Source organism: Meriones unguiculatus, chromosome 5 (assembly GCF_030254825.1).
Source record: "Meriones unguiculatus strain TT.TT164.6M chromosome 5, Bangor_MerUng_6.1, whole genome shotgun sequence".
Lineage (NCBI taxonomy): Eukaryota > Metazoa > Chordata > Mammalia > Rodentia > Muridae > Meriones > Meriones unguiculatus.
In genome coordinates, this window is record NC_083353.1 from 13,919,155 (window position 1) to 13,931,516 (window position 12,362).

The 12,362-nt window shown below is 48.2% G+C and overlaps 1 protein-coding gene across 2 annotated transcripts in view; it reads right to left on the reverse strand.

Moving 5' to 3' along the window:
- Reep1 (receptor accessory protein 1) overlaps positions 1 to 12,362 on the reverse strand; it is a 91,173-nt gene that overhangs the window by 11,372 nt on the left and 67,439 nt on the right. For both annotated transcript variants that reach the window (XM_021660871.2, XM_060383550.1), the window contains exon 6: positions 1,096 to 1,273. In XM_021660871.2, coding sequence (XP_021516546.1) covers positions 1,096 to 1,273 — 178 coding nt within the window. The remainder of the gene's footprint in view (positions 1 to 1,095; positions 1,274 to 12,362) is intronic.

Sequence of the window (12,362 nt, forward strand, 5' to 3'; positions counted from 1 at the left end):
CTGCTTACTACCTGGCACCAGGCATGGTCCTGAGTACTCTTACCCAGCTTATTCTAACTGGACGCTCACAGCCAACACTTTCCCGCCGGCAGTCCTGCCCTGCTTCTAGACTGAAAACATCTCCCATCAAAAGTATATGACCTTCAAACCTAGAGGTAGTGCAAAGGGTATGGTCTTGGTCAGGGAAGAAGTGATGAATACCAAGGAATGTTGATGCTATTGAGTGTTCAGTGTTATTATCGTGTCCAGACCTTGTGCTAGCCCTCAGAATCAGGGTCTTTCGGGGGTCACGAGAGCCCAGGAGCCTTTCATGGTGCCTCTTAAAGCACAGAAGGGTCCAGGTGCCCTGGGAATCCTGGATGGCATGTAAGGGCAGGGCTGACACTGTGAACATAACATATGTTCCCAACAGCCCAAGTCCTATTTCTTCTGTAACAAGGAGGGGGAGAGGTGCTGGCCTGGCCGCCACACTTCCTGCTGCCCACCACTTCCGTCAGCAGCTGTGCTTTGCTCCGGAGTCACTGTCATCTCCTCAGGATCCATCTTGGAAACTAAGCTCCCTGTCCATGCGCTGACCTCAGCTCTAAGTGCTCACACTGCTGGACCTTGGGCTCAGTGTGGTCCTTGGTAGGCGCAGGCTGTGGGCATGCAGAGTGAGTAGGCAGTCAGAGATGGAGTGGAGACAGTGGAGAAGGGGAGAGGAAGTACTCATGGAGGAGGAAGGCCCGTGGTACCACCTGGCTGGGGGGGTGGAAGAAGATGCTCAGGTGGTCATGAGACCTGAGTGTGGGGCTAAAGAGAGTAGAAAGAGCTCCCAAAGCACAGACTTGCTCCTCAGCCCAACTTGGCCCAGATGCCAGCACTCTGATTTCTCAGACAATAGCTCACCTGTGGGAGAGAGGAATCTCTAGTGGCCTAACACTCCCTAGGCCAGCTCACTGAATGGCACACGTGGTGCTATGCTCCTCATAAACCTGGTGCAACCTAACACGTCTCTGTTGGTGACAGGTCATGGGGTAAGGGACACCTTGTGTCATCCAGCATGCGCCTCTTAATGGAGGCCCAAGAGTTCCAAAGGGAAGTGGGACGACCTACCTGAGCTGCCGGCACTCTCAGAAGCACTCCTGGACATCTTGGGCTGGCCGTGCTTGCCGCTGGACCGCCCGGTCCCCGGTGGAGGGGGCCCTGAGGGAGCAGGGGCACCATCACCCCTGATGGTGGTGAGGTCCTGCATGCTGAAGCTCCGTAGTCTCTCTGACAAGGCTCCCTGTCCCTGGACACGACACAGGAGAGCACAGGTCAGAGCCCTTTGGGCAGTAGTGGGGACAGACATGAGATGTGACAAAGGCTGAGAGACTTTTGCTCTGTGACTAGACAAGGAAGAAACCAGCCATGGTTTGCCTCTGTTGTGGTTCCCAGGTAGACCTGCTGATGTGTGGGGTTACGTCGACAGCAAAGTTGATTTTAGATACCATTTCTTCCTTTCCTTTCTTTTTACTTTCCTCTTTTCTTTCCTCTCCTTTCCTTCCCTTTCCTTTCCTTCTTCCTTTCCTTTCTTCCTTTCCTTTCCAGGCCACCTCTGGGGCTCAGTTGTCACTCCCCTTCTCTTTCAGAGATGTTCCCTTCTCTCTTTCAGACACCTCCAAGGAAATCTGTAGGTAGGATGTCAGTATTCTCTGCAGCTCCCACCTCCTTTTTGTTGTTTGTGGTAGGTTTATGTGTCCAGGCAAGTCTTGAACTTGCTGCTTACCTGTTAGGATGATCCTGATCCTCTTGCCTCTCCTTCCCAAATGCTAGAATTACAGGCATGGGACACCACACCTAGTTTATGTAGCGATGGGCTCAAACTCCGAGCTTTATGTTTGCCGGGCAGGTGTCTGCAGCCACTGCAGTCCCTATTCTACAGAGGTGGCTGGAGGCCTTGGCTTCCCACTTGCAAGTCTATATATGGCCACGTTAGCCTCAGTTCTCAGAATCTGGTTACAAAATCAAATCTAATACTCTCCGCACTCGGCCCTTCTTTCCAGAGGCTAGAAAATGCATATGACATGACAGTAGTCATTTTTTAAAAAAATTGTGTGCAGCTGAGATGGTTTACAATGCGCACTTACTCATATTGGTGCATGTAAGCTTCATAAAATACTCAAAAGGTAATGAATCGGAGAGGAAGAAATGATATTTAAAAATAACTTTGCCGTTGATGTAACCACTCCATGTGCTGAAGGAGCCGTGGGGTGAATCTCAGTGTGGATGTATTCTGTTGTTGGGAAAGCAAGACAGAAGAGCAAATCTTCCCTCCGCCACCGGGTCCTGAGTGACAGTCTGTGTGAGGAGAGAGGGTCAAGGTGAGGACTGAGGCCTGGATGTCGCTGCAAGCACATGTGCCTTAGAGCAGGAGAGAGGCTGGTCACATTTTGTTATTGTTGTTTAGAATTTTGTTTGTTTTGTATATTTTTATTTATAATTTATTATTTGAGACTTTCATACATGCATTTAACATCTCTTGATCAAATCCATGGAAGCCTTACCCTTGTCAAGGAGCTGTTAGCAACTGATGGCTGTAGGCAAGGTGGGGGAGTCAGTTATCTTTTTAAAAGATTATTAATGTGTGTGTGTGTGTGTGTGTGTGTGTGTGTGTGTGTGTGTGTGAAGTTATAGGCAGCTGTGAACCGCTCGACATGGATGCTGGCAACCAAACCTGGGTCCTCCTGAAGTGTAGCACATACTCTCAATCACTGAGCCATCTCTCCATCCAGTTTTCTGCAGTAGCGAGGCCTCTGGTAGGTTGCCCATACCAGCCCATGTTCCAGTATGTGAAACTATGCAGTTCCATGCACTAAGCAGACTGTCTGAGGAAGAGGACCCTCAGTGGGATGGGGCTGGTGCTGCCAAGAATAGCGTTGGGGCTTGGAGCAAGCAGCTGCCCGGCAATGGACTTGGGTGTGTCAGAATGCTGGCGACCATGCGGCCTCCCGCAAGTACTTGGGGAGGCAATGGGAACCAGAGAATATGGTGGGAGTGGCATCTGATTTTCACAGTGAAGGACTTGTGGATAACAAGGGAGGGCGGACATAACAGCATTAGCAAATCAGCACAGACGCGACGAGGGCACTGCAGCAGGAAAATGAGCAAGGGCCAAAAGCACCAGACAAAGGTTTCACAGTTGGGAGGAGAACTGGATCATTGTTATAAAACAGTGAACTAAATGGATGAATAAAGCACAGCCACTTGCTAAAAAGGACGGTCTAAATTTGACAAGGAACAAAAGAGGGCAAGGGCATAAAATAATAACTGATCAGGTTGTGTTCATGTATTTAGGAATGTGTATGCACACATATGCAATAATATGTAAAGAAAAGAGACCATAAATTTAAAAGAGTGCATGAGGGAGGCTGAAAGAAGAACAGGGAAGGAGGGAAATGATATAATCGTATCATACTTTCAAAAATTATAGCAATAATAAAAACAGCGAAACCACAAACTACTACAACAAAGGAGTGAGCTGGGGGGGGGCAAGCAAAAGGGGATAGCACAAGGCTACATGATGCTCTGAGAAAGGAAATAGGTCAATTCTCAACATACGAAAGGTAAATTAAGAACTGTATCAAGGGAGCTAACAGCAATGACATGTAGGGCATGGTGGTTCACACCTGTAATCCCAGCGTTCAGTAGCTGAGACAGAAAAACTGTCACAAGTCTGAGGCTAGCCTCAGCAGCATAGTTCCAGGCCAACCTGGGCCACAGAGTGAACCTTATTCCCCCCAAAGCCAACAGCAACAAAAACAAACTGAAATGGATTAAGTAATCAAACATATCAAGTTAGAACCATTAATCTATAAAAAACATAAAGTATTATATCCTTAAGATACCCACTGCATAGAGCTAAGTATGTGAGAAGGCCAGCTAAGGGCCTGGCGAGATGGCTCTATGGCTGAGACTTGCTGCTCTTCCAGAAAAGCGGAGTTCAGTTCCCAGCACCCACATCAAGAGGCTCAGAAATGCCTGTAACTTCAGCTCCAGGAGGATCCAGCACTTCTGGCCTCCAAAGCACTCACAAAAATATGCACCTCCTCCCCCACACAGACCCCCCAATAAAGATAAAATAAATCCTTAAAACCGAAGTTTTTATTTTTATTTTTTTATGCTAACTAAATGCTGGCTGCTGCTGCCGCCTGCTGTCTTCCATACCTAAGATGCTATTGAAATCAGCGAAAGAAAAGACAGCGTATGGCCAAAAGGACTAGGTAGGGTTTCATGACCTCATGCCCAACTATGGGCAGGGACTAACTCCATCAACAAAAGCTTCTGGATCTTGTAAATGCTCTGTACCAAACCTGAGGGACACAGCAGCCAGACAGCATGTACCCACTTGGCCTGGGTTCAGCTTCACGCACAGAGCCCAGCCAGCGTAGCTCCAAAATCACTAGCATCAGGAAGATCTCGAGAGGCAAGGTTAGGAAAGAGGAGATGAGGGTGGCTCAGGACCAAGCTGAGCCTGCACTGAGGGAACCACAGAAGCAACGACACAGGCGTTCTGAAAACAAAGCAGAACAGCTGGAGCGGTCTGAAATCAACGTGCCTCTCGTTTGAAAACCTCTTAGCCCTGCTCAGGCTCTACTCAACCTCATTCTCTTTTACCTCCCAGGAGGCCTACTTCAGCTGTGCTTGGGAGAAGCCCTGTCTTGTTATTTGGAAGCTGTCATCTTCTGCAACATCTTCTGCCTGCCACACTGGGTTCCCTACTTTGGGAAAATAATTTGGATTCTCTGCGTTTGAAAACTCACAAATAGCCAGGCAGTGCTCCCAGCACTTGGGAAGCAGAGGCAGGCAGATCTCTGAGTTTGAGGCCAGCCTGGTCTACAGAGTGAGTTCCAGGACAGCCAGGGCTACACAGAGAAACCCTGTCTCAAAAAACAACACCAGGTTAAAAAGTATTCCAAATGTCTATGGCCACACTGAAAGGCAAGCATTCACATATCTTTCTAAATCTCATCGCCACCCCCTCTCTCCAGGGTCTCACTACATAGCCCTGGCTGGCTGGAACTATGTAGATCACAAAGATCTTGAACTCACAAAGGTCTATATGTGTCTGCTCCCCAAGTGCTGGCATTAAAGGGATACACCACCGTTACCTGACTATCCTTTTTCTTTTGACTATGTACATGCATATATTGCATGCGGGTTACTGGGGCACGTGTGTATCTGCGTGTGTGGAGGTCAGGGGACATCCTCGGGAACACTGTACTCCCGTTGAGTCAGGATCTCTCCTTGACCTGGATTCACCAAATCAGGCGAGGCCACCCTGGAAGTCTGTACTTCTCCAGCACTGGGATAAGCCGGTGCCACCACACTTGAGATGTGCACACGGTTTGGGCACTCAGATGCTCATACATGCACAGCAGGTGCTTTACGGACTGATGATTTCCCGGTTCTCACTCTTGAAATGACTGCGAAAACTAAGCATAGTTTCCCCTGCCTTCCTTGCTGCGGTGGCTGGCATTCGGATGCAGTCTTGTCCAGTAGGTTGTGAGGAGAACTCCGCTGAGGGATTTTGGGGTAGGGAGATATTTTCTCTTCCTGATGTGCAGAAGAGAAGGTCCTGCCCTGCTCCTTTCTCTCTCCCTTCAAAGGTGGTTCAGATTGTGGAACTGGTGCGAGGAGCGTCATAGAGCCATTGCCTAGAGTCTGATTGTAAAAACGGCAACCTCCATCCACTCCTAGGCTTCCTATAAAGAGTTTTCTTCAGGTCATAGACACAGTCTTCCACCTCTGAAGTCACAGTGGGTCTTATAATTGCATCTTCTATCACTATCTCCAACCATACACACATACTTGGTTATCACCCATGACAGGACCAGACAAAGGGAAGGTTCAGTTAAGAGGAAGGAATATGGGTTATGGTTGTCTAAAGCTACACCGACCTCTTCTGGAGCCATTAAGGAAATGGCAACAATATAACAGGCATAATAGGCATTAACAGCAGAGATGAAAATTTTGCAAAAAAACAGCTGTTTATCACTAGCCCATTTGCAAGAACCAGCGAAAGGGAGAACATGGGCATCAGTGGGTGGGCTGAGATGCAGCAATCAGCAGACTTTGACAGGAAGGAGTGAGACCTTAGTGAGACCTTAGTCTGTGCTTCTGCGCTCTTTATTTATTTACTTACTTACTTATTGCGTCTTCCAATAAATTTATTGGGTCTCTCAGAGTTCTGAGTGTCCTGGAACTCAATATGCAGACCAGGCTGGCCTTGAACTCACAGAGATACACCTACCTCTGCCTTTTCTGGGATCAAAGGCATGTACCACCCTGCCCAATTCTGTGCTCCTTTTAATTTTGTGCACAAAAGTATTTTGTTTTGTTTTGTTTTTCATCTCAGTCTAGCTGGACTTGGTGTGCCTGTAATCCCAGTGCTTTGGGAGGCAGAGGCGGGTGTATCACTGTGAGTCGGAGGCCAGCCTGGTCTACAAAGTGAGTCGAGGACATCCAAGGATGCACAGAAAAACCCTGTCTAGAAAAAGCCAAAAGAGAGAGAGGAAGGAAGGAAGGAAGGAAGGAAGGAAGGAAAGAAAGAAAGAAAGAAAGAAAGAAAGAAAGAAAGAAAGAAAGAAAGAAAGAAAGAAAAGAAAAAACATCTTGGTCTAGTAGTGTGTTTTAAATAAGCAGCAGTAAACGTTCTGAGCGAAAGGCATTGTGTCCCCACTTCATTAGCAATGTTTCCTTTCTTAGTAGCACTTGATCTAAGGACTTCCAGACAATGGAACCGGTTGCACCTCTCTGCACAGCTTCCGAACCCCATCCAGACCCCCTGCAGCACGCTCTCAGGGGCACCGTCCCGTACTCCACATAACTGTACTTAACTCTGGGCAGTGTCTGCTGCTTTTCCTCTGCAGCCGTTTCCTTTACTCCTGCAGACGGGCAGACCCTGGCTGCTTGACCCGCAGCAGGGGGCAAGGAGTCGGAAAGCATGAGCACTCTAGAGCCCGAGCGAGGTGGCTACCGGCGCCCACCCCACCCACTCCCGTACTGTCAGCCCGGGCCCAGCCTCGGGGGGGGGGGTGTTCTGGTAAACTGAGTGCAGGGCACAAGGACAGGGCCACACCAGTAGAGCAGAGGAGAGCCCCTTTCGGAGAACTTGGGTATGTAAGTATGTGAACCACGTGGAAAGAGGTTTTTTGTTGTTTGTTTTGTTTTTGTTTAATTGTGTAGCTCAGGCTGACCTAGAACTCTGTTTGTAGACCAGGTTAGCCTTGAACTCACAGGCCTGCCTGCATCTGTTTCTCAAGTGTTGGGATTAAAGGCATATATCACCATGCCCAGTTGTTTTAATTTTTTAGACAAGGTCTCATGTACCCTAGGCTGACCTCGAACTTGCTAAATAGCCAAGGGATCTTTCTGCCTCCACCTCCCAAGCACTGGGACTTGGGGTGTGCAAAACCACACTCAGTTTTTGTGGTGCTGGAGATTTGAACCCAAGGCTTCGGGGGTGCTCAGCACTCTACCGACTGAGTTGCACCCCAGCCTGAGACGTGTATCTGTTGGGCGGATTTTAGTACTTTCCCACACTAAACAATGCCAATTTATTCTGTCCCAGTGGGGATCGGCACAGTTTTGCTGGCTAAGGAGGTGGACGGGGTCCAGCTGTCCACGGTCAGTGCCCAGGACTATCTGCTCAGTGAAAGCATGCTTCGAGTGGCAGGCTAGATGGGTGGCTAGGAGTGACCCCACGCTCTTTTGTCTTTTTTGCATCTTGGACAAGACTCATGCAGTCCTTTAGAAAGGTACTGCGACTGAACTCCCAGCAACATACAGCAGCCTCCCGTGATGACCCCGAGGACACCATTTTGTGAATACAGGGCTCCCATGATCGTGACACATGGTTCAAACCCGAAACCGTGCAGGCAGTTTGGATTTGTTTTGTTTTTAATTTTTACTTATTTGGTTGTACGTGTATGAGGTTTTGCCTGCATGTGTGTACTGTACCACGCGCATGTCTGGTGGCCATGGAGGTCAGAAGTAGACATTGGATCCCCTGGAACGGGAGTTACAGACATTTGCAAGGCACTATATGCATGCTAGAAACTGAACCTGGCTCTCAACCACTGAGCTATCTCTGTAGCTCCTATTTTTTTTTTTTTTACTTTGGAGACACAGTCTCTTAAAGCCCGGGCTAGCCTCAAGCTTACCAGGTGGTAGTCAAGGTGACCTTGAGCTGCTGATCTTCCTAAGGGCTAGAATTACAGGTATGCACCACTGTGGCCCGAGGGCATATATATTCAACATCAATTGAAACAGAACTGAGAGGTAAGACAGACAACTCCAGAACAATTTAAAGACCTGAGCAGGTTCTAAAGAGACCCACCAGGTCACGGGGGACGGCACAGAATAGTGTGAATTTTAACTCCTCTCCCACACCCCCAGTTTGCAAAGCCCTCCGTGGATGACAATGAGGGTAAGAGCAACATGTTTCATGTTTTAGTGAGTCAGGCAATTGACAACAAAGCCACTAGCATAACCACATTTCCCAGGGGTAACTGAAGAAGCGTTAGTGCTTCCTGCTACACCTCACGCCATCCCAGCCCGCTGACAGCTCCGCAGCCCTTCGTGCTCAACGGCAGGGCCAGGAAGCCCTGCTTCAGCATGCCACACGGGGCTTTATTAGAACAAAGACAAACAAACAAACAAAAACCGGATTAACAAGACAGAAAGAGATGAGGATTTCTACCTTGAGAGTATCAGTACACACTCAATTCATTCTCCAGGCATTCAGCAAAGGGGGCGGGGACTGAGTGAGTTAGTCACGTGTTAGATGCCGCCAGACCAGCACACTGAAAGGCTCTGGTATGATGGCCAAGTGCAGCTGGCCTGTGTTCTGGCATGGAGTCACACATGTCACACACAGGTGTCAGCAAGACACCTGCCTTGGATCCAGACCAGAGGCTGGTGGGTAGAGATGGCGGGTGAGCCTCTCTACCTGACTGGACTGGTTTGGAGTTAGTCACACCTCTCACCGGGGTTACCTGCCCTTCTCTGAGGTCCAAAGAGGAGACAAAATGAAAGAGTCGAGCCACCTGATAAAGGGCAAAAGGGGAACAAAAAAAAAAAGCTATGGACACAGGACAACAAGAGGGCCATGTCGTCCTCACCCTTTCCTTCACTCTTCGCTCACTCACTCGCTCAGCCCATGCATTTCTCTGTCTACACAACAAATGCTGATGGGATGCCGACTCCATGAAGTCCTGAGGAGGAAGGAATATCAGTGTGAAGTGGTTCCCGCTTCCGGGAGCCTCAGCCAGAGCAGGGCACCAGGACAGAAACTCAAGAGGGCAAACGAGCAAGCTGACAAAACATGGAGCATTCTGGGTGGAAGGACAGCACGGCTGGCTGGAGTCTTCGTGGGGGCCTCACACACAAGACCACAGCTGTGCAAGGTGAGGGCTGACACACCGGAAGAAAAGCAGGGACAGACTGAGCTCTCTACTGGAGGGTTTAGAGTAGTGAGTTAGAAAAAAGATATTAGGATATTGAGAACCTTCTAGAAACAGTTTGTGAATGATGCTGAAAACTAGCCCCAATACCCTAACATCTTTCTCTCCTGTTTTTCTTTTCATTTTGCACCTAGGAACAGGGGTGTCTGTGGTGGAGGTCTGTTTCCTGACCTCTGTTTTGGGAAGGGGCTCTTGATGAGAAATAGCAGGCTGAATCAGGCAGCCTGGTGACCCAGATCTCTGCATCAGGTCACCCCGATCATCCAAAGCAGGCAACCCCAAGGAACCAGGGGTTCAGGACTCTCCAGACACTCAGCTGTCAAGACCGTTGTCTCAGTTGGAAGGGTTCCCTACCCTCTGCACTCTCCAGAGTCTCCAGCCTTCCAGACTTGGGGTACGCTCTGGCACCCGGGTAACGACTCACAGTAGTCTCCGGCGCTTCACCCCTTTCTTCCACTCCTCAAGTCCTAGCCTTTCAGCTCTTCCTCCTTTCCCCTCCTCTGCCCTCCAAACACGGACTGTTACAGTAGCTCTGCAGTGGCTGACTGCCTCTCTTCCCTTCCCGTCTGGGGCCCGTGCAGCCCAGCTCCTCCCCAGCCTGCCGGCAGCATCACACCTTTCTGTCCCTTCTGGTATTACACCTATCCGGCCTCTTCTTGCCATTCCAGAAATATCAGCCCTGAGTAGGAGTTTTTAAAGGTCAGATTGACCGGTAATAAATCAAATGAGTGAGAAACATTATTAAATGAATGCGAAATTTTATTTCCCAGTGAGTGATGCCCAGCTATTCAGATAGCAGGCTTTTGCCAAAATCTGATGATTGCCTTGTGGTGAGTTTCCAGTGGCAAGTCAAGAGAGTGGATGTAGTTTGTGGTGTGAAAAGGGGGAGGATGAGGAGACAGGAGCCACTGCATGGGTGCTGCTCCAGGCACGTGCTTCCCGGGACGCCATATGAACACGGCTCCAGGGACACAGTAAGTGAAGAGGGCACTATCCCACCGAAGCCAGAGTAGCTACAGGTGAAAATGGGAAAAGAAGACCAAGGAACACCCAAGATGTCCACAGAGGGCTTACGGCAGCTGCCCAAAGATGCTTTCCATGATGGAAATTAGTTTTACCTGTGCCAGCTACTGGCCAAGTAAGGAACTCAATATTTGAACTTAATTTCAGATAATTTATATTGAAGTAGACCCATGTGGCAACTGGCTATCACCATACTGGATAGAATAGGGTTAGAGAAATAAAGATGGTGTATATTTTATATCAACTAAGGTGTTTTTGTATTTTTTGTTTGTTTGTTTTTTTAATACAGGGTCTCTACGTATCCCTGGATTTCCTGGAAATCTATGTAGACAAGGTTAGAATTGAACTCACAGAGGTTCACCTGCCTCTGCCTCCCAAGTGCTAGGATTAAAGCTGTGTGCCACCAAGACCAGCACATCAATTAGGTTTAATGAGTAATACCAATTAAAGTACCTCAAAACTAAGCATGGATGCTTCTGGTTATTTAAATCTTTTATTTTTTTTTTTAGATTTTATTTACTTTTAATTTATATTTTTGACTGTCTGAATGTGTGTGTGTGTGTATGTGTGTGTGTGTGCCATGCCTGTGCAGTGCCTGCAGGGGCCAGAAGAGGACATCAGATCGCCTGGGAGTGATGGATGGTTGTAAGCTGCCATGTGTGCTGGGAATTGAACCTGGGTCCTCTGGAGGAGGTCTCTCCTGCCCCTTATGGTAATTTTCTAATGCAGAAATGGAGGGAAAGAAGGCGTACTCCCTTAGTTCAAGACACTAGTAATCGGGGGAAGAGGACATGCTCTGTGAAGCCACACATGCTGCTCTTGCAGATCTGAGCCCTGTTTCCAGCACTCACGTCAGGTGGCTCACAGCCTCCTGGAACTCCAGCTCCAGGGGAATCCTGCACCCCTGGCCCTCCTGAGCAACAGCATTCATGTGCAGATACTCACACACAGACACATACACATTGAGGTGCAAATACCTACACACACAGACGCGTACACATAAAGAAAATTTTAAGTTAAGAAGCTAGTAATCTAAAAAAGAAACATGGGTTCTTGTGGGCAGTGAGGCACACATAAGCACATGAGTGCAGATGCTCCCGCCCCCAAATCCATTTGTAGGAGAATCTCTGATTCATGGAATGCAAGTCTTACTTGGGCATCTCTCTTCCAAGGCTGACTTTAATAATAGGTTTGGTACAGTTAGGGTTGTTGCAGAGGCAGCTGTTCAGGAGACTATAACAACATTGCCTGTCTGTCTGTCTGTCTTTCTTTTTCTTGACACGGTTTCTCTGTGTAGCCCTGGCTGTCCTGGAACTCACACTGTAGACCAGGCTGGTCTCAAACAGAGATTCATCCTCCTGCCCACGCCTCCCAAGTGCTGGGACTGAGTGTTCTCACTGAGGCCTCCCTTGAATGTGAAAATGGGTTCTTCTGGACAAATGATCTTCTAGAGTATTGTTTTTGAAAAGAGAGATTACCAATTCTAGTCTTTAAAAGGGTTGGGCTGTCTTCCTTCTGCGTGGAATCATGGGCTATGACATGGGAAATAGAGGAGAGAAGCCAGGGAAGCCACCAGGACATTTACATAGAGGACAAATCATTTCCTGGGGACAGAGGTGGAAGCCTTGGGGAAAATAATGTGCACAGGGGTGAACTTCCCTGGAAAGAAAATGCCCATGTCTGCTTTTTCTGTTTTAGTTTTTCTAGGTTCAAGATAAAAAAAAAAAATACTACTACTAATAAGAAATATGCTTTCATAATGGTATAGTTTAGAAGGTCAAAACATTTTCATTTGTTTATTTCGTGTGTGAGTGTGTGTGTGTGTGTGTGTGTACGTACATGTTCAGCACA